The 26,937-nt window shown below is 39.2% G+C and overlaps 1 protein-coding gene across 5 annotated transcripts in view; it reads left to right on the top strand.

Moving 5' to 3' along the window:
• Positions 1-26,937, top strand: part of LOC131434636 (5-hydroxytryptamine receptor-like) — a 460,874-nt gene that overhangs the window by 346,541 nt on the left and 87,396 nt on the right. For all 5 annotated transcript variants that reach the window (XM_058601566.1, XM_058601570.1, XM_058601568.1 and 2 more), the window contains exon 4: positions 8,550-8,793. In XM_058601566.1, the coding sequence (XP_058457549.1) occupies positions 8,550-8,793 (244 nt within the window). The remainder of the gene's footprint in view (positions 1-8,549; positions 8,794-26,937) is intronic.

The raw sequence follows: 26,937 nt of genomic DNA, 5'->3' as shown, positions 1-26,937 counted from the left end.
CACGAAACACCACCCGGGCGAACCATCAAACGAGTGATGAAAAACTTTTCAATTAACCCCTCACATTCACAGAATCAAATTGAGATCAGCACGACTGGCGCCACTCGTAGCCGCAAGTCATTTTTCTCCGGGAAGGGATACTTCACAGTATCGGGTGGGAAAACTGCGCCACTTTATTGCCATGATTGATTGTTGCCCAATCGAATTCCATCATGTCTGTCAACAGGATCTGAACCGAACCGATCCATCCTTGTGGTCGATTAAACGGAATTCCTGTTGGCAATCAGCCAACTGATTCGGGTGTTTCCATGCCTCTGGTACGGCAGGACTCGCATCGTTACTATCGGTGATTGAGATGGAACGGAATGGGGATGAAGCCAGAATTAATCAAATCATTAACCAGGCTGAAGAGTAATTTATTACCGGTGCCGGTGCCGATGTCACCGACAACATCGAGCACAAACGGCGTCCAAATTCTACAGGGACAGTTTATTTGATGAGTCTGTTATCGCTCGGGTAAGACAGATACAATGACAAATTATGACAGCGACAACACAACCGAATGAAGTTGTTGCCCGATGAATCACGCGTTTTTTTTTTCTGATTCCGGTGACAGAAACGGATTGTTGTATTCGTTTTCAAGGATCCGTACTGTTTTTTTTGTGAGCTTCAATTTGTCATTTCGATCTAGGATTTCAGAGTCAATAGTGTTGTGTAATGATGCTAATTTGCTTGTGATATTCGTAACATTCCAAATTTGTATCTACTATGTTAAAGGTGGTGATGAAGAACAATGATACATTGATTAACACTCCTTATACCAAGCCTAAAAAAGTAACGCGGAGCACCAAGCCTCAAAAAAAGTTGGAACGGTAACTTTGAGCTATCATAGCTCAGTTGTTACTTGACCAATTTCGATAAATTTTACACCCTCGAATTTTGTGAAGTTTGTGGATTATTTTATGCATATCATTATTGACGATCTTTTAGGAAAAACTAACGAAAATCTGATTTTTCCCGTTCCAAATTTTTTTTCAAGCTCGAAATAAATAAAATAATAATAAAATAAATAGTGGTAAATTCTCAGTTTCCGCCGTTTGAGCATTTTTAGTTTTGCGAACAACAACAACATTGTTCAATAAATAGCACTCTCCCTACTAAACACACATTTGCCACACCTCCACTATCACTCAAAATAACTGTTTCGACCAAATTTTTAACTATACGTATCAAACAACACATTATAATTAGCCTTTTTTGAGAGCAGCACTTAGACACCGCTCCGTACTCCCAGTGATGTCAACTCTCTCGTAGCGCCTATAGCTCATGAAAAAGTAACCTATGTAACACTTCTACTCACGAAACGCCTTTAATTTATAAAAAAGTAACGCTTGTAACGCTCCGTAACGCCTATAACTTACTCAAAGTAACGCATGTACCACTTCATAACGCATATGACTCACAAAAAAAGTAACAAATGTAACCCTTGGTAGCGCCTATAACTCATGAAAAAGTAACGTATGTAACACTTTGTAACGCCTATAGGAAAAAGTAATTAATTAAACGCTTCGTAACACCTATAACTTACAAAACAGTAACGAATGTAAAGCTCCGTAACGTCCATAACTTATTAAACAGTTAAACATGTGACACTTCATAACGCCCATAACCTACGAAAAAGTAACGCATGTAACGCTCCGTAACGCCTATAACTTACTCAAAAGTAACGCATATAACGCTTCGTAACGCCTATGACTCACAAAAAAGTAACACATAAAACGCTTCGTAACGCTTATGATTCACGAAAAAGTAACGTATGTGACGCTTCGTAACGACAATAACTTACAAAAAAGTAACGCAGGTAACGCTTCGTGACGTTTATAACTTACTTAAAAATAACGCCTATCACTCACAATAAAGTAACACATGTAACGCTTCGTAACACATAAAACACAAAAAAGTAACGCATGTGACGCTTCGTTACGTTTATAACTTACTTAAAAGTAACGCATGAGATGCTTCGTAATGCCAATAACTTCCTTAAAAGTAACGCATCGTAACAACGGAATCTAACTCTTATAACAGTGTTTAATATACGAGCAATTCCAGGAATGAGTAGACGAAAAAGTGACAAAATCAGAATCGACCTTCTCCGATTTGGATGAAACTTTGCACATGGCTTCAGTATGGCAAACCATAAGTTTTGAACCGATTTAGAGGCCAATCCGACTCACGACTGATTTTTAAAAAGTGCGTATGTATTTTTGCATTTCACCAAAATTGCCTTTTTCAAATCGTTGTAACTCGGAAACCGTTAATTGTACAAAAATGGCGTTCAGGAAGAAGTTGTAGGGAATCGATTGGGCACTCTAAAAAAATATACACTGAAAAAAAATGAATTTTTGGTTTCTGAAGCCATGTGCAAAATTTCATCCAAATCGGAGAAGGTCGAGTCTGATGATCTGCTAAGCATTTCTGGAATTGCTCATACCTCATATGATTTAAAACGCTCAATTTAAGAAAATTATCGTATGTAACATTTTCTAGCGTCTTTAACATTACGTAACGCTTCCCATATCACGATAATACCGAGTGAAACGCTTCGTTAAATTAATTTTTCTATTATGCCTGTCACGCAACCCGCCTGGGTTCGATTCCCAACCCAGCACATAGAGTCAGAAAGTTTTTCTAGCCCGAAGAGAAAATGACCTTGAAGTAAAAACCTCTATAATCGGAGCAATTAAAAAATTTCCATAGTACCTTTACTCAGGCTGTATTTTATGTATTATTATTGTTGTAATTTATTTTACCCTGGTTTCATCGTCCATTTTATATGGTGCGTGCTTTATCGGCAGTGAAGTTTTGACCATCACGTGACTCTTAAAACCTCTATCTCACGGTGTAACCTATAGCATCAACAGCCCCATAATATTTTTCAAACTTTTTTTTCGCTTCTGTTTCTGATTTCGGAATGGGATTGCATACAAATTGTGTTTTGTAAATAAGCTGAACAACTGATGAAGTGCGTTAGAGTTTCTCCAAGCAGGAGCAGTCATATTTCGAGAAGGTCACAAGCATATCAGATCAGGTGTTTTATTTAGGGGCTGTCCATAAAAGACGTCACGCTTTTTTGTAGGAAATTTGGATGTTTTGCATATTCTGGCTTTTAAATCTGTCTGCACTAACGAACAAAATACATCACATGGAATATGGAAAGGATCAACAGGGGTTGGTAACATATTTTATTTAACTTGAACTGCTATTTAGTTCGTTTGGTGAAGGAATTTTCAATCCTTTATCAATTGGAATGGAAGTGGGCAGAAATCTTTCCGATAAAATGTTGAAAATTTAACTTCAGGTAACTTGAACTTGAATTACCACATTTTACGATCTGGGTGAAATATTGGCTGGTTCTGAAATGTTGCTGTGCTCATTTTGAATCTTTCTGGAGAATTTCTTCAGTATTTACTTCCGATGTTTCGGGATCGTCACAGTTGTATGTTTGTCAGTTTCGAGTGAACTCCATATTTCAGCCAAAGTTTCTCCACAGTGCATGTAATTTTTCTTTTCCAGTTCCAAGTCAATTGTTTTACCGTTGGATTTAGGAATGCCATCCTTCTCGTGACATGGTTGAAAGCGCTCCTACCAGGTGCGTTGGTAGCAGTAAATATTGCATCCAGATTCTATTTCAAGAAATGATGCACACCAATGTTTATGACTTTTTGGTACCGAACATTTTCGTCCGGTCCACCGCCCACAGTGACAATGCAAAATGACTTCACATCATTTTGAAACTTGGTGATGTCATTAAATTGTTCTAAGTCAACAATATGTTTCCAAATCCAGAGTATGAGAATATGCCGTTGATGAGAAGTGTTTTCCGGATCTGATGGCAATGAATGTTGGACCTGTATACCCAACAACAATCATTTCCCCCAGAGCATTTTCCATTATTTTGATGCCTGCAGATGCGAATGGAATCAACTTGTGTTTTTCAGCAACCATCAAATCCTGGTCGGCCAAAGAAATTTTGTATTACACATGCATAACTATTGGAAACTGAGAATTTTAAGCAGTCAATCCAAGTTTGAATTTTTGTTGAATCCGACCGTAAAATGGGGAATATCGGTTCTGCAATCTTGGAGAAAAGTGAGTAAGATCAATTTTTGAGCATATGACTATTATCTCCCGTCATCAATCTAGAAGCGGGAGCTAGGATAGCCAGAATCGGTTTGTTTAGCTGCCTACTGATAATGGCTGTCAATTTGTGTAGTTTTGAGTTCAGTTTGGATTTTTTTACGGTTTTTGTTTCGCCACTTTAAACCGTCATACAATATTTACCACACTTTACCCTATAACTCCGGAACCGGAAATCGGATCCCTATGGAAATACGAGACCTTTCATTTGAATCTAAGTTTGTTAAAATCGGTTCAGCCATTTCCGAGAAAAACTAGTAAGATTATTTGACATATACTCACACATACACACATGTGATATGTGACACTTGGCCCTCCGCCAATTTTTGTTAGTCGATTTTTCAAGTGATTGCATAACCTTTTTATACCAGAAAGGCAAAAATAAATACATTCATGTTTTGCGCAAAATTGATGTTTTACACAAAAACTGGTTCAGGATGACTACCTTTCCAAATACATATAAGAATCAGTAATATCGTTACGCGGGGTATTAAAAGAAATACAATTTCTTCGTGCTTTCTTCAATGCGTATCTGGTGTGACAGTTCTCAACTAATTGCAATTAAAATAACTCCACACGTTCAGCCTAAACAAACACAAAAAACTTCCTGGAGACAGTACGGTTCTGTATACTAACATATACTCAATTCATGAGTTTTCATAAAAGTTTTATAAATCGGAAGGATCTATCTAGAATTTTGTAGCATTATCTCAGCATAATTTAACTAAGTTATTGTTTCTTAAAAACGTGAAAAAGTGACAGCGGTTTTTTCAATCATCTAACAGCACCTTCTCAAAGAAACGATCTTTATAAATCAACACGATCTTGATTAACACGAGTCTTCAACTAATAATTATACACTAGCGCCTCCAACTGAAATAAATCTGTACTACTGTTTACACAATTCAATCTGTTTTGAACTGCAAAATATTCTATCTATAAACATAGACATTCTATATCATCAGGTTTTAGAGATAACAAATAATATATTTTTCACCGTAAAATTGTGACCCCACAGCGCCATTCGATGAACATGTCTTCAACTAATATGGTTTTCATTGTGTGTGACATTCCTAAAAACTTTCCAATAAACAAAGCTATCCAATATTTTTAAGTTTTTTGATTAGAGCATAATTCCTATAATTAAAATGTGTATTCAAGCATACTAATTACATCTGATGGAGTGAGTCCAAGTTAAAATATTTGCCGTTTAACAAACTTAGAATTCTCCAATTCCCAATTCATTCTCCAAAATCGTTTTGTCTATTGTAAGCAAATGAACTTTTTTCGTGCATTTTTCGCAGCACCCCTGCAGGAGTAGTTCTTAACTTATTGTCTACCAAATGACTCGACATATTGTGGGCTCAAATAACTACAACAAGTTTGCCGAAGACTGTATGATGCTATCTGTTGTCAGAAGCGAGATAACCGCTCACAGCCCAAATCAGTCGAAATTCGATATTTTTTTTTATTTTGTTTATTTTGGGAGCAGGGAAAAGCCCGATGGAGATGAAATTTGGCAAAATTCTCTCTCTCCAGCAGGCATAAAACCTCCTCTTCTTTCGTATCAACAGATTACAATGATCCATCCTTGGATATGCTCTGGGTCTCGTATATCGCGGTTTTCTCCGGCAATAACGCATCCGGCAACAACGAATGCCGGCTAAACCGAATCCGCTTTGTTCGAGAGACCCCACTGTAATACTCTATTTTGCATAGCTTGCCAGTAAATTTTTTCAAATGTTTTATAACTGCCCTTTAGATTTTGTCTTCGATATCATTGAATTTAGGAAGAGAGTTTTCGGCTGCTCGGCCATCCATGGAAGTTGACCATCAATGTCAACTTCCCTCTCTGAGCAGCCTAGATAGCCGTGTAGTGTCGGTAGCGGTTTCCCAACTGGCTAAGAATAAAGCTACGGTCCACCTGTACCGGTGGTATAAGTCCACCAAACAGGTAAGCCGTATCCGGCGGAATTATTTTTTACCAAGAATTGATCCACTGGTTTCCTGTTCCATGTCGTAAAAGGCCACAAAAATAGGAACTCCTAAGTCAAGGTGTATTTCCGTGCCGATGGCTGAATGGCTGCAGAAAGTTAAACATTGCAGTCGTGAACGGAATATCTTGGGTTTTTCCTCAAGGTGGTGTACTATCCCCACTTTTATGGAACCTAGTCGCTGATGGTTTGTTAAGGAAACTTAATAACCTTGGATTTCCGACTTATGGTTTTGCCGACGATTATCATATATTGATGACCGGTATAAGCATTAACACTCTCTTTGATTTAATGCAGCCAGCCCTGCGATCTGTTGAACAATGGTGTTGTCAGGTTGGATTATCTGTAAATCCGGGCAAAACATCAAATGGTGCTTTTCACTCATCGTAGGATAATTACAGGAGCTCGTCCGTTGCAGTTCTTTGGTTCAGAGGTCGCTGTGGTCGATCAAGTTAAATACGTCGGGGTTATTCTTGACTCAAAACTGAATTGGTCTGCTCACATTGACTTCAGGATTAAAAGAGCTTGCATGGCTTTCGGCCAATGCAGACGAGCTTTTGGAAAATCATGGGGACTCAAACCCAGATATATTCATTGGATCTACACAACTATTGTTAGACCAATTTTAGCATATGGATGTCTTGCATGGTGGCAGAAAGGAGAAGTCGCGACAGTTCAGTCAAAGCTAAATCATCTCCAAAGGATGGTCCTAATGGCGATGACAGGAGCATTCACGACAACTCCTACTGCTGCTCTAGAGGCGCTACTGTGTATTAAACCACTACATGTGTTCCTAAAACAAGAAGCATTATCTTGTGCATACCGTCTTAAGGTTACAGGGCTTTGGAACAGTAACCCTGTAGACTATGCTACTAGCCACACTCGCTTGTGGTCTCAAATGGTTACGTGGGATGAGTATTTACTCGCTCCTAGTTACCTAACTATCACATGCAGTTTTCCTTTCAAAACATTCTATGTGAGCTATCCTCTTCGTGAGGAATGGTTGTCTGGATATTTAGAACGCTAACTTGATGAAAACATGGTTCGTTAAAAGGACGGTTCTCTGTTGCACGGTCGTGCTGGTGCTGGTGTCTACTGTCGTGAAATGAGGCTAGAGCAGTCTCATTCACTTGGTAGATACTGTACTGTGTTCCAAGCAGAAATCTACGCGATTCTGTGTGGAATACAATCGACACTTCAGCAGAGGATCAGTGGTAAATGAATTTATTTTTGTTCCGACAGTCAGGCAGCCTTAAAAGCACTCAGTTCGAATGATTCACGGTCGAACTCAAATTGAAGACCTCAGCATTTCAAATACTGTTTACTTCTTATGGGTACCCGGCCATTCTGGTATTACTGGAAATGAATGGGCTGCATTTCTCCAAGCATCATTGCAGTATTCTGGTCAGAGCTCTGACTGGACATTGCAAACTCAATTATCGCATGGCTACTATTCAACGTGCTGAGTATTATTCGTGTGATTTGTGTGAATGCGATTATGATACTTCATATCATCTGATATGTAACTATCCCGCATTGACGCAACTACGTATCCGGGTTTTTGGTTCTCCATACATGGTTGAGTCTGTGTATGCGGAGCTACAATTAAAGAATATTCTCTCGTTTCTCACTCAATGTGGTAAGGAGCTATAGTCAAAAGGGTTCATCGTTCTTCCTGGATTGAATGAATCCTTTCTGTATTCACCTTAAATAGGGTTTAGCAGATTGTTTGGCATCCTTTATGGGATACCGAATTTACTTTTGCTCGTACATACTTCGAATCGTTCTGCATTCTTCCTGGAGTGCAGAATGGTGTCGCTTTTGTAAAATCTCTAAATCCTCTCGGGGGTTGGACGTTTTATAAACTGTGCATCGTTCATCAGAAAGAACGCACATAGTAACAAAAATAAATAAGTTTTACAACAGATTGTTCGGGACCTCGTAGAGGTTCAGAATTTATTTCTGCTTCCACTAAATGTGATCCCCAGCAGATTGTTCAGCATCCCTTAGGGGTGCAGAATTTACTTCTGCTTTTATGTGTTTTTGTGTCGTCAATTTTTCCCATCCTCCTGATCCAAACCTGACTATTTCCTTTCAATCCTTCCCTCTTATATATCGGAAAAATGATGATAAAAACAAATTGATGGCAAGGCACAAATCTTCAAATATCAAGGGGAATGTGCCATTTGAGCCAATTTGTTCTGATTCCTGATTCCTGAAGTGCCCTTTACATTTTGTCTTCGATATCATTGAGTTTAGGGAGAGAGAGAGAGAGGAAGAGAACGAGCGTGAGAGAGACCATTTTCAAATGCTAGCATCCCCACAATTCTAATTTTTCATTATCATCCCCGCCCACAGGAAACGTTTTTGTAATAGCGGCGATTCTGCTGGAACGGAACCTGCAAAGCGTGGCCAACCATCTGATATTATCGTTGGCGGTGGCCGACCTGCTGGTGGCCTGTCTGGTGATGCCCCTGGGGGCGGTCTACGAGGTGTCCAACGAGTGGCGGCTCGGGGCGGATCTGTGCGACATGTGGACCTCCAGTGATGTGCTGTGCTGTACGGCATCCATCCTGCATTTAGTGGCCATTGCCTTGGACAGGTGAGTAATTGGTTGTAGTTGTTTTTCAATGATTTCTATCGTTTATTTGAGCAGCTGAAATATTTGGTCTGCAGGCTAAGCACTCAGTCTCCAGAAAAAAGTCCTATTAATACAAGTTCGGTAGCTTTGGAAAATGAAACAACTTCCAGAGGTATGTTCTGATCTCAGCCGTTCCGGCTTGTAAGCACACTCGACTGCGTAATGGTGGTTATTTGGTCTGCAGCTTTCCGGGGATTAGGAAGTAACAGACAGTAGCTAACAGAATGATTCCTTTTCTAGCAACAGTTAGTTGGCATGAAAACGTTGGAGGATTAGTTTGGAATAGGTTTAGAAACGTAAAAACAAAACTTTGCCCATCAACGGACTAAGCTTTCAGGGACTTAAACTCGGTCTAACAATCAGCAACAGACAAAGAATACTACAATAATACGTGCTCGAGGGGATCTAATTGCATCTGAGAAACTAACGAAAATATTGCAAAATTCGACTTCCAGATTTAACCCGTACGCTAAATCCAATCTAGACAGAGTGGCAATCAGTAAATCCAAAGCGAATTTACTGATAAAATTCAATTGTTGGTAATTGTCGGATAATTACGTATTCTGATCTACATCGTAATGTACAATTCAATCGAAAATCAGCCAACAAACAAAACCAATCACGAACTATGACAGGCTTGCACATTTCCGTCAATTGCCCGCATTTTCAAAACTAATTATCAGCAAACATCCGCATTAGCAAAACTGGTCGCCAATAAAGCATCCGGTCGACTTCGGAGACAGAAGCAGCATCAGCGTCAGCGAATGATTTCCGAAGCGAACTGAACTATTTGAAAACGAACAAACTTTGGCGGGAAAGTAATTTCAAAGTGCAGCACTGATATCCCGCCGCCATCGAGGGCGCCTATAGCCGAATGGCATCGGATTGCTCGGTTTGTTGATTCTTCCGAGTCGAGCTTCAAAAAAGGTTACGTACACAACATCGTACCAGCTACGGTTGCTGAAACGGAAGAAGACCGGCTCGATGTGCCGGGCAGATGATTGGGAAAAGTTTTCGAATTCTTCCGGTGATCGTTGTTGGTATTCGTTATCTCGAAGAAGCGAAAGCAATTCCCGGGCTTCCGTGTTATTGTGATTTTAGTGCGCAGCGAAAGCTTCGTTGCCGTACCGCATTTTGTGTCTGTGTGTTTGTGCTATAATAGAAAAAATGTCAAAGTGCTTCCGCAGTTCAATGAAGCATAAATTTTTGCCGTTGCTCTACTGAAACGATTAGATTTCAGCTCCGGATGCTGCATCACGGACTTGAAAAGGTGAAACGGTGAAAGTGCAAATGATTGAACCACTCGGTACCCCGTTAATTAAATTGAAAGCTGTACAAGTGGCGAACGAAAAAAACATTAGCGATAAAACAAATTTTGTTGAGTTTCAGTATACTTCACTGTACTACTCATCCATTCATCGAAGTTTAGTATAACAATTTAAACACTGTCATGCCAAAAGTTTACCAAATCTCGGTTAGATGCTTGCCATCTAATATCACTTTCGAATGCGGTATCGCATCACGTCGTGTTTTTGTTTTTAGAAACAGTTTTCTATTAGTATCTTTCATCTTTGTTTACCAATAAACCCATCTTGTGAGCCGTGATATGATTTCGGAGCGGAACTGAATACGTATCATAACCAACATAACCCTTGAACCTCTTTTGATGAATTTCGAACAAATTTTGGCAAACGCCCTTTCAGATTTTAATGGAACTTGCTGTAAATGACGACTTTGTCACAAAAAACTACAAGGATCAGCCCCATGGGCTTGTTCGAGCCATTGATGTGGAACAAGGCAACCAAAATTTCTAATGATCTACACTCAAACAGTTCAATCAATCGTCACACTTTTGAATCCGCAATTGCACAAGAGTCTGCTTATGTCGTTTTCGTTTTTAAATTGCACTACACAGGCGTAGCGAAAGCAGCACTGAAACCGTTCGTTTTATCAATTGTACTACACCAGTGCTTAACTTTTTCTGCACCGATACCACTGGTGTAGCACTCATCAAAAGTTCGGTGTAGCTCTGTGCAATAGAATCGTTTATTGTAGTCAAGGGTTACTGTTTATGTTTTCATCATTTTTGTTCGTTTATTCATGCCATGGTGTAGCAGTTTAAAAACGAAAACGACATTAGATTGACCTTGATTCGGAACCAACACCGAACATTGTTTGTTTTATAAACGATGAAATTACATCAAGATCCTAAATGTATGCAATTATATCTTTGTACATACCTGCGATACGATTTTGATATTTTAGCTTCTCTTCGCCAAGCTTGTGTTCAAGTTTTGTATGCAAGCAGTTATTTTTGTAGTGTTAAGTTTATCTACCATTTTGCGATTCGGTTCAAGCGATAAACTTTTTCACATAATCAATCGAGTATATTTTATATAAATTAGAAAATAATCTCAGGCACTCATAATTTATCCTGGGATAGTTGTCAATTTCTCAGACGTTCGACATAACATGGAATTTCATCCGAGCTTGCATGACACAATATCAGAGCAATACCAATTAAAGCTTCAAATTATTTTATGGCACTTTTTGTCTTGCTGTCTAGCAACAACCTTCCCTTTAGCATGCTACGCGTAGGACTGAAATGTTAACAGCGATGCCAGATCGTGCGCACTGAATTTCCGTATTCCATCTTGTGTTGAAGTGGAGACAGGGGAGAAAAAATCTGTATAAATCCGTATAACTTATTTTACATCTATTATATCTTTTTTATATCAATTGTTGCGTAATTTATGTAAGGTTTTTTTTGTTTTTTGAAGGAATTTTTATTTAATACGAAAAAGTTACAGGGTTGTGTACGATGCACGACCGATCATGGTGACATAAAAATGCAATTTTCCAATTCTCCCATTAACAGATTTAAATTTGAAAAATAGGCAAATAATTGTGCAGGCATTTTTCCGAATTTACAAAAAAGGTGACAAAGGTTTCTTATCTACTATTCATTATTTCTGCGATTTGGTCTCAATTTTTCTTTTATTTGTTTTCTGGAAATAATTAGACCATTTTTTTGGCAGTTTTCGTTGCTAAAGCGCATCATAATATGAACAGGATTATTATTATTGCCTTATATTTTTTCCGAGAATATTTGACGACTTCTAAGAGGCGGCTTGAAGCATGAAATGTTTATTTATTTATTTATTTATTTATTGTTGTAATTTTGCGGCGTTTCTCGAGTGTTTGTAAGTTTATGAGCATACAACGCGCTTTATATGATGGAAGAGGAAATCTAGTCCAGTTTAGTCTACGAAACGCATACAGTAGAAATTGTTTTTGGATATATTCGATGAGTTCTTCGTGTACGGAAGTACATGGGTTCCATAAAATGGTGTAGTATCCCAAAGTTGGCAGAGGTTGCATATAATAATTTTATTGTGTAAGAGTCCTGAAATTTATAACTGCAACGTTTAATGAAACCTAACATACTATTTGCTTTATTGACAAATGTATTATAATGCTCCACGAAAGTAAGTTTTGAGTCTAAAATTAAACCTAGGCCTCTAATAATTTTACATTTTTCTGCTGATTGGTTTCGTAAATATATTTCAATAGAAGAAGGCATGATTTTGCTACTAAATGATATTGAACTAAAGCTAATTTTAGGAAGTTAGAGCCTTCAGTTACTAATATATCATCGTCGATTGCACATTTTTATGAAAAAGAAGTATCGATGATTATCTTTATAACACAACTTCGAACGAACACGAATCCGTTAGCAAGCCACCGTTTCGCTAAAAATTTGAGTTTCCCGTATACGCACGGCCCCATCGACAAATCAATTCATTTTTAAGTTACAACATTCAAGTAATGCTTTCGAATCAAGTGTGCAAATCCATCATCAAATCACCGAGATTCATGCGCGTTAAAATAGGTATGAAATATCTATCGCCGATAGTTCTAAATTGGCCTGCTAGTTACTGGAGAATCAACAGCTGATCGGTGTTCAATATACTCAAGCGAACACGCTATGCAGCAGACTAATAGATAGTAAAAGTGACTATCCAGCGAGCGAATGGATGTAACTCAGTTTTGTCACCCATTCACTAGATAAGCTACATGTTTCGTTCACAGGCAGCTAGTGACAAAAGTGACTAAAGGATGACATCTTTATGGCATGCTGTGATTGGCTCGTGAAAACATAGGTCAATTCAAAACAATTTTTCAATAGTACGCTACTGAAATACTGAAACGACGTTGCCATCAATGTTTAAGTAAAATGTTTCCGTATCGATAGGTTGTGGAATTATGTCAATCTCGAAACAAATGACTGAGTTATTATCGTAAAAATTATGACATATACTACAAACTTTGGGTGCATACTGGAAATTCAAGAGCTAATAAGTTCTACTGAGTTCGACTTGCGCATGTTTTCAATGATTTAACCCAGTGAAATTTGTCGGCCGTAATCGGCCCGATTGTCCAACCGATTGATCACGCTCCCTTATCATTACATTATGGAAAAACAGACTCCCTTAAAAATCTGTATGAAATCAGTATTTTTTGCAAAATCCATATAAAACTCAGTAAATTTTACCGTTCCACTTAAAATTCAGTAGTATACTGAAAAATCCGTATATCTGGTAACCCTGAATGTTAGCTTTAATTACGCTTCTATTTATAGATTCGTGTGCTTCCCACAGCTTCGCTTTTGCATCGATTGACCAATCAGAGCGATGCTTTCCCTTTGATATATCGCTCACTCCTTCAAAACCGTCGTCTATGGCAGGGAAATCCGACATGCCGGACAGGACACTGCTCGCTACTAATCAAAATTTCAATTATATATAATTGAAAATACGTGGTTTGATATATTCAAATCGAAACTTAGAAATATTTTCAATCAAACGAAGAAATTATATTAATAATTGATACAAAATATACTGAGCTGTAAGTGTTTAAAACCTGACCACATTTCTACGTGTATTTATCCTTGAGTTTCTGATTTGCACCCCTATACAGCAAATAGTTGCTCTTCACTGGTGAACTTATCATCTGCTTTAAACATTTTGTTATAAAACCTTTGAATAACTCACAGTTCTGGTTTTGAAAATTTTCCGAAAATCCACGATAAAAAGTTTGCCGGGCTGCTTTAGTATTGGTAATACAACCCTTTTATATTAGCAGTGATGCCATACACAATTAGAGAAAAAAAACCTTGCAATGCACTAAAAATGCAATATTTTTAATTAGTAGCACATTGATATAGTTAAAATTACGGATTAAAACTACTTTCATACGCCACCATCTAAAATTTCAATATTAAAAAAAAAACGATAACATTTGCCTAATTTCCATTTCAAATACTGCTTCCCCTCCTAGTTATCCGCAACCCTGTTGTCTCATTTACCATCGCTATGGAATGCAAAAAATTAATAAACAGTTCAAGTATTGCAATCTTTTCGAAATGCCTCGTCCATATAAGAAGAAGAAAGCAGCGCTCATTCGCGAAAATCAATAGAAAAATAGATGGAATACGTTGATAGAGTGTGTTTTAGGTAGCGAGTATGTGTGGGACTCATCAGTTCAAACAGTGGAAGAACTGCCAGAAGTGCTGGTTCAAAACAATACCACAGAATTTAGAAACTGTACTTGATCCAATAATTTGGTATCAATAGGTAAAGTTCTAAAATATTTTCGTCATTATATAAAATTATATCTTCAAGTTTGCATGATAATTCTTTTCAGAGCAAATAGCCGATTTATCATCAAGCCCTCTCGTCAAGTTCCACTTGACTGTTCTCTGGGTGAGGTTGCTTCCCTATCTGAAAACGATGATGTTGTCGACAAAATGGAAAATGTAGAATTTGTTGGTTTGTATTTTTCGAATATGTGAGTTCAAAAATTAAAATAAATACAAAAAGCCATTGCAACAGAGTTTGTTCTGATTTCGTGTGGTGTTACTATACTTAATCCATCAATGTAACAGCTTCCTTTTTACTTTGTAATGTAAGAAAAATGCCAAGAACCAAACGAAGGCAAATAGTAAACTATCTTCTTTGGCACAATCATTATATTCTCATGATTGCAATTTGTTAACTCCAGAATGAGCATGAAGATGAGACAAGTCCACTCTGTTCTGCTAGGTGATTTGAATAGTTTCAATGTTTACATTTTGTTCTTGCAATTGTATTCCTTTCAGCACACAAATATTATTATTTCATTCCTCTCTACTCACAAATACTATTACTATATAAAAAAGTATTGTTTCACCAATACTTTTACATTTATTTCCCTTGGCTTCTGTCCACGGTCACCTTAAAATAATGTCATGAGAACTAAAACACCGAAGAATATTAATGCAAAAAACTCATGCGGATTGATAAAAAAGGTATCATCTCATTGCTAGAAGGATTAAACACGTTTTTATATATAAAAAATAGGTATAGAATTCGCTCAAACTTTAGAAAAATTTTCCAAGGCCCGGAGGGCCGAATGTCATATACCAATCGATTCAGCTCGACAAACTGAACAAATGTCCGTGTGTGTGTCTGTATGTGTGTTGTCAACAAAGAGGTCGAGATCTCAGAGAGGGCTGAACCGATTTTGATCAAACTAGTCTCTAATGAAAGGTCTCCTCGTCACGCAGAAAGCTATTGAATGGTTTTAAGATCGGATGTTTGCTTTTTGAGTTATACAAAGTTTTATGTCAAAATTTTCTTTTTTGTTTTGTTTTTTGACAATGACTGTCACAATTGACCTTGAAAACAGGATATGTTTTTACACTTAAATAGCTATCCAGCAAGCCATATATTGTTAAAATCGGTCCATTTTTAACGGAGCTATCGAAATTTTTGTGTAAACGACTTTTTCCCCTATTCCAGCATTAGGAGTTTTAAGCGCTGTATGACAAAGTAATGCTTGGGAGCTACGTGAAACATGATTTTTTATACTGTTACATCCAATTTTTTCTAAGTACAAAAAAGACTGTGTACAGTATCCTTTTTCATGACATTTTGCCGCGGACCGATTTTAGCACGGTTCGTTTTTGGCAACATAATCGTTCGAATATGACATGTAAACCAGATGATGGCAGCATTTTTAGTTGAAAGCAATTCCATAATTATATTGATTTAAACTACTTACAGCAGTAAATGCTAGAATAACATAACACCCATATACTATTCGAATCAGTTCGTCGAGATCAGCAAATGCGTGTGTGACAAATAATTTCACACAATTTTCTCGGAGATGGCTCAACCGTTTTCTACCAAATCAGATTCATATGAAAAGTCGTATACTCCCAAATAAGGTTCCTGAATTATGTTTGATTCCGACCACTGGTTCTGGAACTACAGGATGATATGTGAAACGAAATTAAAACTGTGTGACTCATTTTTCTCGTAGATGGCTGAACCGATCTAAGATTCAAATGAAATCTAAGAATCATCTAAGATTCAAAAGAAAAGTTTTAAGATTCAGTCAGATCCAACTTCCGGTTTCGGGGATACAGGGTTTATACTAAAAAATGTCTATTTCACATAAATTAATCAGATTTATCGGGTTTGCAGATTTGGATAGTCGATAACCAAATAAACCTATTTCAGTTTTAGTAGTATTCAGTTTTCGATTCGGATTTTATTCGCACTACGATTTCTCAAAGATCTACACTGATTTCCAAACATTTTGAAACAAATGTAAATTATACAACTACTCAGGTGAATTTATCTGAATTTATCTCAGGTGGTTTCAGTATCGAATCGTTTCTCAAAGCTCAATCGTTTTCTCAAAAAAGCCAAATCGACAAAGATAAAATTAGTTAACTGTAGCTTGATACGCTCAACTCTAGAGTATACATCCTTTTTACCTTCGAGACATTCAACGCCTTGAATCAATCCAATGCAAATTCATCCGTTTTGAAATTCGTCGTCTTTCGTGGACCTTCCGAGCTACGAAGATCGTTGCAAGCTGATTGACCTAGATTTGCTCTCTGTTCGACGTGACGTCTGTAAGGTCATTTTTGGCACTGATTTACTACAAGTTCGTATAGACTGTTCAGATCTTCTACAATTGTTACACTTATGTCGTTTTCGCTTGAGAAAACTGAATCTGACCCAGGGTAGTTTCATCAAACAAACACTTTTCACAAAACTGTGTTGATTTCGCACTTAGCAACGGGGGTTTGAGCAAACCTGATATAACAACCAGGTTCGAAACTGACTCGATTTTCAGTTCAACAACGTTAAAACTAGGTTCTAAACTAGCTTCAAACAAACGGTTTGACAGCAGTTAGGGTGGAAACTGGGTTAGGTTTGGCATCAAGCGAAAACGACATTAGATAGTCATCGCCGTAATCTTCGTTTCCAACCATTTTTATAGAATACTCTCATCTAGAACTAACTACGGTTATTACGAACCTTTGACTAGTATGTGTCGTCTATTTAATAATTGCTCCAATGTATTTGACCTTCATTATTCTCGTAATGTTCTGAAAAAGCTGTTTCTCAGTTATCTGTCTCGATAGGTTCTAGTAACTAGAATACTATATTTAGTATAAGTTTTTTCTCATCATCGTATAATTTCTAAGTTTTAGTTTTAAGTTATTATGTATTATGTATTATTTGGATCATTCTATTATGTTGAAGCAAAATATGAGGAGGTTTTATGCCTGTTGGAGAGAAAGTTTTAACTAAACTAGCTTCACTGGGCTTTTCCCTGCTCCACAATTACAGAATGATTAATTTTTAAAATTCAAACGGATATAAAAAAGCTTTAAAGTAGGACTCAAAACTATTGCAATTTATTCGTCATATGGCCATACGAATCGGTTTGGGTTATACTGGTTCCTGAATACCGGCTCTGGAAGAACCTTAAATAATCGTAAACCCATTGTACCGTAAACCGATTGTCAAACTTTTAGATTCAAATTCGATCCGATTTGCAGTTTCACCATTACAGAGCAATGAGTGATTAAATTCTCAAATTGCCGCTTAGAACTACGGCCATTAAAATAATGTCATGAGAACTAAAACACCGAAGAATATTCATGCAAAAACACATGCGGATTGGTAAAAAAAAAGGTATCATCTCACTGCTAGGTGGATTAAGCACGTTTTTACTTGTAAACATGGCCAATCACTGTTCTGAATCATCAGCACGTTGTTGTTTTTGATCAACTGTGTGTCTAACGTTAAAAAGAAAATTCTCATGGTCAAATGTTCATGTATAATTGTAAACACACTGCATTCTGATATATTCACAGCCTGAGCTATCTCTAACAATTTCAATTTAGGATTAGTTATAAACAGATTGTGGATTTTTTTTATTTCATTAATACTACTGAGGGATTCTTCTTTTTTCATTCACCCTGTTGATCCGGAATCGGAAGACAGATCTGAACAAAAGACAAAAGCAGACTATTTCTATAGACGAAGGCTCTTTTATTTGTGTCTAAGTTTGTGAAAATCGACTCTACTGTTTCTTAAAAAAGGAAGAGACTTAGTTCGTCGAGTACGCAAAATGTGTGTGTATGTGTGTGTGCGTGTGTGTGTTTGCTTGTGAAGAAAACGTACTCATCCAATTTTCACAAGCTAAGGTTCAAAAGAAAGGTCTTACAACCCGATATAAATCCTACCGAATTTCATCCGGATACGAATTCCGGTTCCTGAATAACAGGTTGAAAAGTATAAACTCTTCATTTTCAGGAGCGTGTTTTCATACATGACACGGAAAAATCGAGTAAAATACATTCAAACAGCCGGAAGTCACACCAGAAATTCGGAAGTACCGAAAATCACACCAATTTCTCAGAAACGGCTAAACCAATCTTCGCAAACTCAAATGCGAATGAAAAGTATTATGTTTCCATGAGTTTGTGTAGAATTTTATCCAGATTCATCTTTCAGTTCCAGAAATACAGGGTAGTGGGTATGAAATTCCAATCTGTCATATAGAGCGATGATGCAAAAAAAACGTAAAGGTTCTTCTAAATTTGGTTCAAAACTTTTGGCGGCCAAACAAACCAATTACAGCTATACCGAATCCCGGTTCCGGAAGTACCAGGAATAAAGACTGTACCAGAAAGTATGGACGCACTTTGATATCGCTGTAAATAATTCACAAGTGTTAGATATTCAAATTTTTTTCGATATACTGATAATATTAGACCACAACAACAGAATATTATTCTCGAAATTTGCTACTTATCCATTGTAGACTAGCTGGCGCACCTTCTTGCGAACGTTCCTCATTAAATTCCGTACAAACTTCTTGGCGACAAGTTTTGACACTTTATTCCAATCTTTTCCGAACTGTTGGATGGTTTCGGCTGCCGAGACATGTTTCCTAAGATGTGGCTTCGTTAATGCCCAAAACTCCTCAATTGGTCGAAGTTGTGGGCAATTTGGTGGATTCATGTCTTTTGGGACGAAAGTGACATTTTTGGTAGTATACCATTCTACCGTTGATTTCGAGTAGTGGCAAGAAGCAAAATCTTGCCAGAAGACAACAGGATCCTTGTGGCTTCGAATCATGGGTAGAAGTCGTTTTTGTAAACATTCCTTGATGTATATTTCGCTGTTCATTGAAACAGTGGTGATGAAGAGTTTCGGAATATTACCGCAGCTACAAACTGCTTGTCAGGCCATAGCTCTCCTACCAAATTTTTCGACTTCAATCGATGTCTTGGACTGGTTTAACACTTGCCCTTCTCGCACCGTATAATATTGTGGTCCCGGCAAGGATTTGTAATCGAGTTTCACGTAGGTTTCGTCGTCCATGATTATGCAGTTCAAATTTCCAGCAAGAATCGTATTGTACAGCTTTCGAACCCTCGGTCTGATCGATGCTTCTTGTTTCGGACTACGTTTTGGTTGTTTCTGCTTCTTATAGGTTCGAAGATTCAAACGATCTTCAGCACAAAGAACATTTGACTTCGAAGTGCTCACTTTTTTGGCCACATCCCGAACCTCCTTCTTTTGATCGTGAACGTCTTCAGTGTACGTTTATTCAACTGAGGGTTCGCAGGACCTTTTTTACGACCCGTTTTGGGTTTATTCTCAAAGGTGTTATCCTCACCGCTTTTTCACTTACTCCTTCCATTTTTGCTATCTTTCTCAGTGACAGTCCGCGTTCCGTGCACCATTTGTACACAAATTTTCGACGTTGTTCTGCTGAAAGTCCACGCATTTCGAAACAACCTAATGAAAACGAATAAACAACTGCACAAGTGGTTAGAGGAGAGTGTAAACAACAGGACGCAGCCATAAAAATTGACAGATTCTGAACCATTGCAAAATGGCAGCGATTTTTGGTTGCGTCCATACTTTCTGCTACAGTCTTAGTAGAAGAATACTCAAAAATGAAACTCTCTACCTTTTTCTCAGATATAGCTGGGTCGATTTTCACAAACTGAAACTCAAATAAAAGGGTCAACGTCTATAAAAATAGACTGACCGGATCTCACTTCCGGTACCAAAACAACAGGGTGAGATGTGTTTAGAATTTTAAACCGTTATTTTGTTCAAGATTGAAAAGGTTATGCTAGTGTATGTCCAAAAAACCTTTTTGTTTTTATTTAATATTCAAAGAAATTTTTTTGAAGAATCCCTTAGTAATATTAAAGAAACCATAAGTTATATGAGAAAGGCATTATTACACCACTAGGTGGTGTTTCAGTTTTTTAGATCGTTCATTTTTTCCGGCTTTTGATTTGGTGTTATTTTATTCATCATCAATATTCAGTTCTGGTTAATTGTACCTACAACTGAAATTTAATTTGAGTTGCTTTTTGAACTTCCAATTAACGAACGTTATTTTTTTTTTGCTTGTAGAACAGATAACATTTAAGCTCGAAACAGATCAAACGATTTCAAATTGTAATGGAATCTATTTTTATGATAGAAAACATCCAGTGGAGATCGAAATTAACGCCAAACTAAAAGTAGCATGAGTGCATTGCATGTCCTGTGGCAACACGAAATGATAAAAAAAGGCTTCTATTTATCCTTTCACCCCAGTCATGGTAACCAGAATCAGCTTGCGGCTCATGGAAATTGATTACTGTTTTTCATTTGAATGCAAATTGATCGCGCTTTGCTAGTGTCGAATGTACGGTTCAGCGGAAACCAGATTACGCGAACCGATGTCATCGGTTTCGTTTCAATTCAGACCGTGGCACTATTTAGTTGTTCTATGTTTTATTTTTTTTTTTGTTAGATTTTCATATTTATGTAGCTATCCCATTCATCACATGCCATGGAACAGGACTTTAGTTTTCGAAACAAAAAAAAAGTTACACGTAGCAATGAGTGATTGCATAGTGCAATCAGCGGTAGCCCCATTCATAAATGCACAAATGAAACACCAAAGTCAAGCATGGAAAACGGTTTTTGCAAAAAATTCCATCGTGGTGCAAATAATGACTGCGATGATGTTTGCATGATTTATTTGCTTTTCCGCGGATAACCTGCGTTTGAAGTGTTCCAGTTTCAGCCGTTTTCAAAACATATGCATCATACATTTTCTCGACTTGAAAGATTTATGCTTATTCCCGAAACCGTTCAGCTCCATTTTTGTGTTTAATAACAAAACCACAAATGCCAACATTTTCCAACGTTAACTTTCGGGACAAATTTTGTCCCATCAGCCACAGAAACTCGTTAATGGAAAGCCAACTTACCACATTATGAAAGTTTTAGTTTCCATCAAATATCCAATTTGGGCCCACCTAGGGAAGCGCCTGCCGGAAGACGTACGTCGTTCCTTCGTCCACCGCCGCTGCATGACAATCTTCCCGAGACAAGCAGCGAGCAACTTCGTTCTGACACGGAAAGCTTTTAAAAATGATTAATTAAATTCCGTTGCAAGAGTTTAAACCTACGTCTGAACTCCTTCGGTAAAACGAAGGAAATGAGTATATTTTTCCCACTTGCCTATTATTGATCAACTGAAATAATGTCGTAGGAGTTTTGTGTTCCGGCAGAAATAAATAAAACAATTTGCCTCTCATCTAATTGTGCCTAAGCAATGGCCTAAGCTGATTTCTTCAGGTAGAAAATTGCATAATTCTACCGGAAACCTGAATGGTTTGGATGAAAAGTGTTTGTAGGGATTCAGTTGAAGTTTGATGCGACGGATCGGTTGGATGCCATGGAAAAATTGTCTCTCACTAAGCGAGAATAAAGTATCACGCAAAACCGGTAAATAAATTGAAGTACGTTCTTAGTTTGATGTAATAAGTTGTCTAGGGTAACGACTTCAGTAGTCATCTGTGTTGGCATTCTGTATCTCGGTTCGACAAAATATTTTTCAAATCGGCCATATTTTTTATATTAAGTTTTCAATTCAAACTCGATCATCGAGCTTCGTTCGATTTCACTCGAAGAAGTATTAGATTATCGAGAGGTTTGGCATTAAGAAACCAAAGCAATCGAGTTCATAAACATCTAAACTTGGTGTTCCGGTGAATAAATCTGACCTCACTGGTTCACTGACTTCACAATTACAGGCAACCCTGCCAAATGACAGCGACGTGTAAGATGGCTGGGTGCTGGAAAACGACCGATTGCAAGTCATGCGAGTATGGTACAAGACCGTAAGAACGCATGGAAGTTTTAGTTAACGTTTCATTAGTGAATTAATTGATATATTTCTAAGTTATCACGATTGGTAGCAGTAAGTAATACTCACGATTGAATTGACTGATTATGTAACTTTCTCAATTTGTATTTCTGATAGATTTCGCGTTATTCTTATCGTTAGTAGTATTGTTGGAGGTGGTTGAACTATTGAAGGTTAACAGATGTAAGTTAAGCACATGTTATCAAAACCATTGAATTCTAATAAAAAATGTTATTAGCTTTTAGCATTTGTCAACGCACTACACGCGTGGATTAGCTTAAAAGAAGCCGAAAATTCCCTCTCCAACAAACTAAAAGATCTGCACAATTGGAAGATGTCAGATGAAAACCAAAGTAGCTGCCCGGCGTGTGGGGAATCCGACAACAGTAGGATGGTCGCTTGTGATAAGTGCGGAAGTTGGTGGCACTTTGAGTGCGTCGGCGTAGGGGAAAGCGTAAGTGAGAAAGACTTTCTCTGTCGGAAGTGCATCTTTACTGAGAAGGAACCCACACAAGATCCGCGAAAATCGACGAGCGCTGCCGGTTCAGAGGCAGGCGCATCTGCTAGCAGCGTCCGAGCGAGAACTAAATTTCGTCTGCAGAAACTTCAGGAAGAAGCAGAACTGAAAAAGCGACAATTGAATCTCGAGCTGGTTGAGCAGCGGAAACGTCACGAGGCGGAAAAGCTGTTGAAGGAAATCGATCTCGAGAAAAAACAGCTGGAAATCGATTCAGTATACCTGCGGGAGAAATTTCAAGCGATGGAAGACGATTGCGAAGAAGAAGGCGATGATCAGAAAAGTCGGAAATCCGTTCAGAGCAGCGACAGCAAGGTCAATCAATGGCGCAAGCGACATCTAGAGGGTTTGGTCAATTCTACCTTAGCCACTCAGGAGACAGCTTTCCCTTCGACAACAACTGCGACAGCTGCCGTGCAGGAAACCCCGTCGTGTACAGCATTCCCGTCTGCGCAAGTAACAACATTTGTAACTATCAGCCGTGCGAATGCGACGGTCGTCCCAGAGATCCCGTTACAAGTTCCGTGTACGGTGTCCACTTCTATCGTTCCGTTGGATCCGGTATTTCAATGGAGCCAGCCGTGGGTTCGCAATAATGGTATCAGCGGTATGAAAAATCAAATGCCGCGACAGTATCCATACGGGACATCTCAGGTAGGAGGTGTAATTAATAGTATAAACGTTAGGCCCCAAGGCAGTGCTGGAAATAAAGCACCGGTAGGAGGCAATTTCGTGCCTAGTAGTGCTGTACCCCTACAGGGAGGTAATCAATGTAGCAATCGTAATTCGTATGATGTATTCTACCGCCAGTTTCCCACTCATGTGTATCCATTTGATCGGAAATTCTATGGATTTAATAATCAAATATCCCAACCGTATCCCTTCGGGATTTCGCAAGTAGGAGGTGTAATTAACAGTTCGAACGATAGGTCTCAAGGCAACTGTGATGGTAAAACATCGGCAGGAGGCAATGTTTTGCCAGGTAGTGCAGTACCTCTGCAGGGAGGTAATCAGTGTAGCAATAGTAATTCGTATGAAAGATTCGATCAACAGTTTTCAAATAATGTACACCCACTCGATCGAACTCATTTATTATCTTCTGCGGTACCAGTGCATAACCCATCACAGCCGGGAATACAATATCCCTCTCTTAATTTATCGCCAGTTACCCAAGTCGAGCCCACTTCGCTACAACTGGCAGCACGCCAGGTGATGTCAAAGGAACTTCCGCTGTTCTCAGGTGATCCGGAAGAATGGCCGTTATTTATAAGTTCGTTTAACAATTCCACAAGTGCATGTGGATTTACTCACACGGAAAATTTAATGCGACTCCAACGGTGTCTGCGTGGTGCCGCGTTGGAAGCGGTACGAAGCAAATTGTTGATTCCGGATTCCGTGCCACAGGTCATATCGGTTTTGCAGACTCTTTATGGCAGACCTGAAATTCTAGTGTATGCTTTGCTTAAGAAAGTGAGAGAAGTTCCAACTCCGCGACCAGAGAAACTCGAGACACTTATAGGGTACGGAATAGCTGTACAAAATCTTTGCGATCATCTGCTCGCGAGTCATCAGGAAGCGCATTTGAAAAATCCTACACTACTTTATGAGCTGGTGGACAAACTGCCGGCGAATCACAAGCTTGAATGGGCAATGGTTAAGCGTCAACAACCCGGAGCTGATCTTCGAACGTTTGAGACTTATATGTCAACTTTGGTATCTGCGGCCAGCGAGGTCACGCTGACGGTAGATATGAGGGCAAATCATCCGAAGCACGACAAATCGAAAGGGAAAAACTTCTGTAATCCACATTCGACGGACATATCGAAGCTATCCCAGCCAGCTGAGAGTAGTTCTTTGGATAAACGATGTCTCGTTTGTCAAGAAGCATGGCATAAAGTGCGAGATTGTACTGCTTTCCGGAAACTGGACGTTGATAACCGATGGAAATTGGTCCAGAAGTTATCACTCTGTAGTACCTGTTTATTCTCGCATGGAAGGCGACCGTGTAAGTCGAAGAGTCGATGTGAAATAGGAGGTTGCTCGTACAGGCATCATCCGTTGCTGCATACTGATCCGAAAAGAAGTAATCCGTCATCAGCCAGAGACACGGCGGTGCAAAACCATCACGCTACTGGGAGGGAGTCTCTTTTCCGCGTTGTGCCAGTCACACTCCATGGGGAGAAACGTTCGATTACTACTTTCGCTTTCCTAGACGATGGCTCGTCGATAACGCTGATTGATGAATCTATTGCTGATTCTCTCGGTGTGAATGGCAAATCTGAAAGCTTGTGTCTGTCCTGAACGGGAAACGTGACTCGGTCGGATGAACATTCTAAGCGAGTGAGGTTAGATATTTCCGGTATCTTCCAAGAGAAGAAGTTTGTACTCTCTGATGTTCGCACGGTTAAGGATCTAGGATTGCCGACACAGACTCTCCGCTATGACGAATTGGTGAAGCTCTACCCATACTTGGCAGGTCTGCCTATTCCGGATTACCGGGATGCCGTTCCGAAGATTTTGATTGGTAGCGAAAGGTCTGGTATTTACCATTGGGCGTCACCACGAACCCCAAGAAGCCAGGAAAAATACGTATTTTCTGCGATGCTGCTGCGAAAGTTGACGGTGTGAGCTTGAACACGATGCTGATTAAGGGACCGGACCTGCTCGTACCGTTGAAGGGAGTACTCACTGGATTTCGTGAAAAAAGAATAGCTATCTGTGCCGACGTGAAAGAAATGTTTCACCAGATGCTCGTGCGAAAGGAGGATCGAGATGCCCAACGTATATTGCTGAGAGATGACCCTAATCAGAATCCTCAAGTGTACTTCATGAATGTAGCCACGTTCGGGTCCGCGAGCTCGCCATGTTCGGCGCAATTCGTTAAGAATTTGAATGCTACTGAATATGCAGATCGATATCCTGAAGCAGCCGACGCGATCATACGTAAGCACTACGTCGATGATTATCTGGACAGCGTGGATACTGAAGAGGAGGCCATTCGTAGGGCGAGGGAAGTTACTTTCGTGCACTCTAGAGGTGGTTTTGTCATTCGTGGATGGATGTCTAACTCGGAAAAGGTTTTGAGTAAGCTAGGTGAGACGAAGACAGCAGAAGTTAAAGAGTTCTTGACGGGAACTGGTCTATGTTCGGAGCGCGTGCTTGGCGTGCTTTGGATACCACAGGAAGACGCATTTACGTACGCGTCCAACTTTACGGTAGTACCTGCCTGGCCCGCCAAGAGAGAGCTGCTAAGAACGGTGATGAGTCTACATGACCCTCTAGGATTTCTTTCTCATTTTACGATTCACGGGAAGATCCTTATCCAGGATGTTTGGCGAAGCAAGACAGACTGGGATGAAAAAATTTCGATTGAGTTGAAGCCACGGTGGGACCGGTGGGTTGAACTTTTTCCTTCGCTTGGGACGGTACGAGTTTCGCGCTGTTATTTTCCAGAACAGCCTTCATCGGCAGTCGAGAATATACAACTACATGTATTCGTTGACGCAAGCTTGGTTGCGTTTGCCTGCGTAGCCTATCTGCGGGCCGAAGTAGCGGGACAACTGCAGTGCGCATTAATATGCGCGAAGGCGAAGGTAGCCCCACTCAAATTGACGTCGGTACCGCGACTGGAACTTCAAGCAGCACTGCTGGGAGCTCGAGTAATGGAGGACATATGTAACACTCATACTCTACCAATCGCGAAGAGGTATATGTGGACTGATTCGAAAACCGTTATGGGCTGGATCAATTCTGATCAGCGCAGATATACGCAATACGTCGCTTTCCGTATCGGGGAGATCTTGGAGAAAACGAGTAGAGCTGAATGGCATTGGCTTCCGTCGGATTTGAACGCTTCAGACGATGCTACGAAGTGGAAGGGGCAACCCGATTTGAATCCAAACGGCCGTTGGTTTGGAGAACCTGAGCTTTTGCATATGGATGAGGCGTACTGGCCGTCATCTCAGGGTGTAAACTACGATACGATCGAGGAGCAACGCCCTAACCTGGTA

This window comes from Malaya genurostris, chromosome 3, assembly GCF_030247185.1.
Source record: "Malaya genurostris strain Urasoe2022 chromosome 3, Malgen_1.1, whole genome shotgun sequence".
NCBI classification, from domain to species: Eukaryota; Metazoa; Arthropoda; class Insecta; order Diptera; family Culicidae; genus Malaya; species Malaya genurostris.
This window is presented reverse-complemented; position numbering and strand designations above follow the sequence as displayed.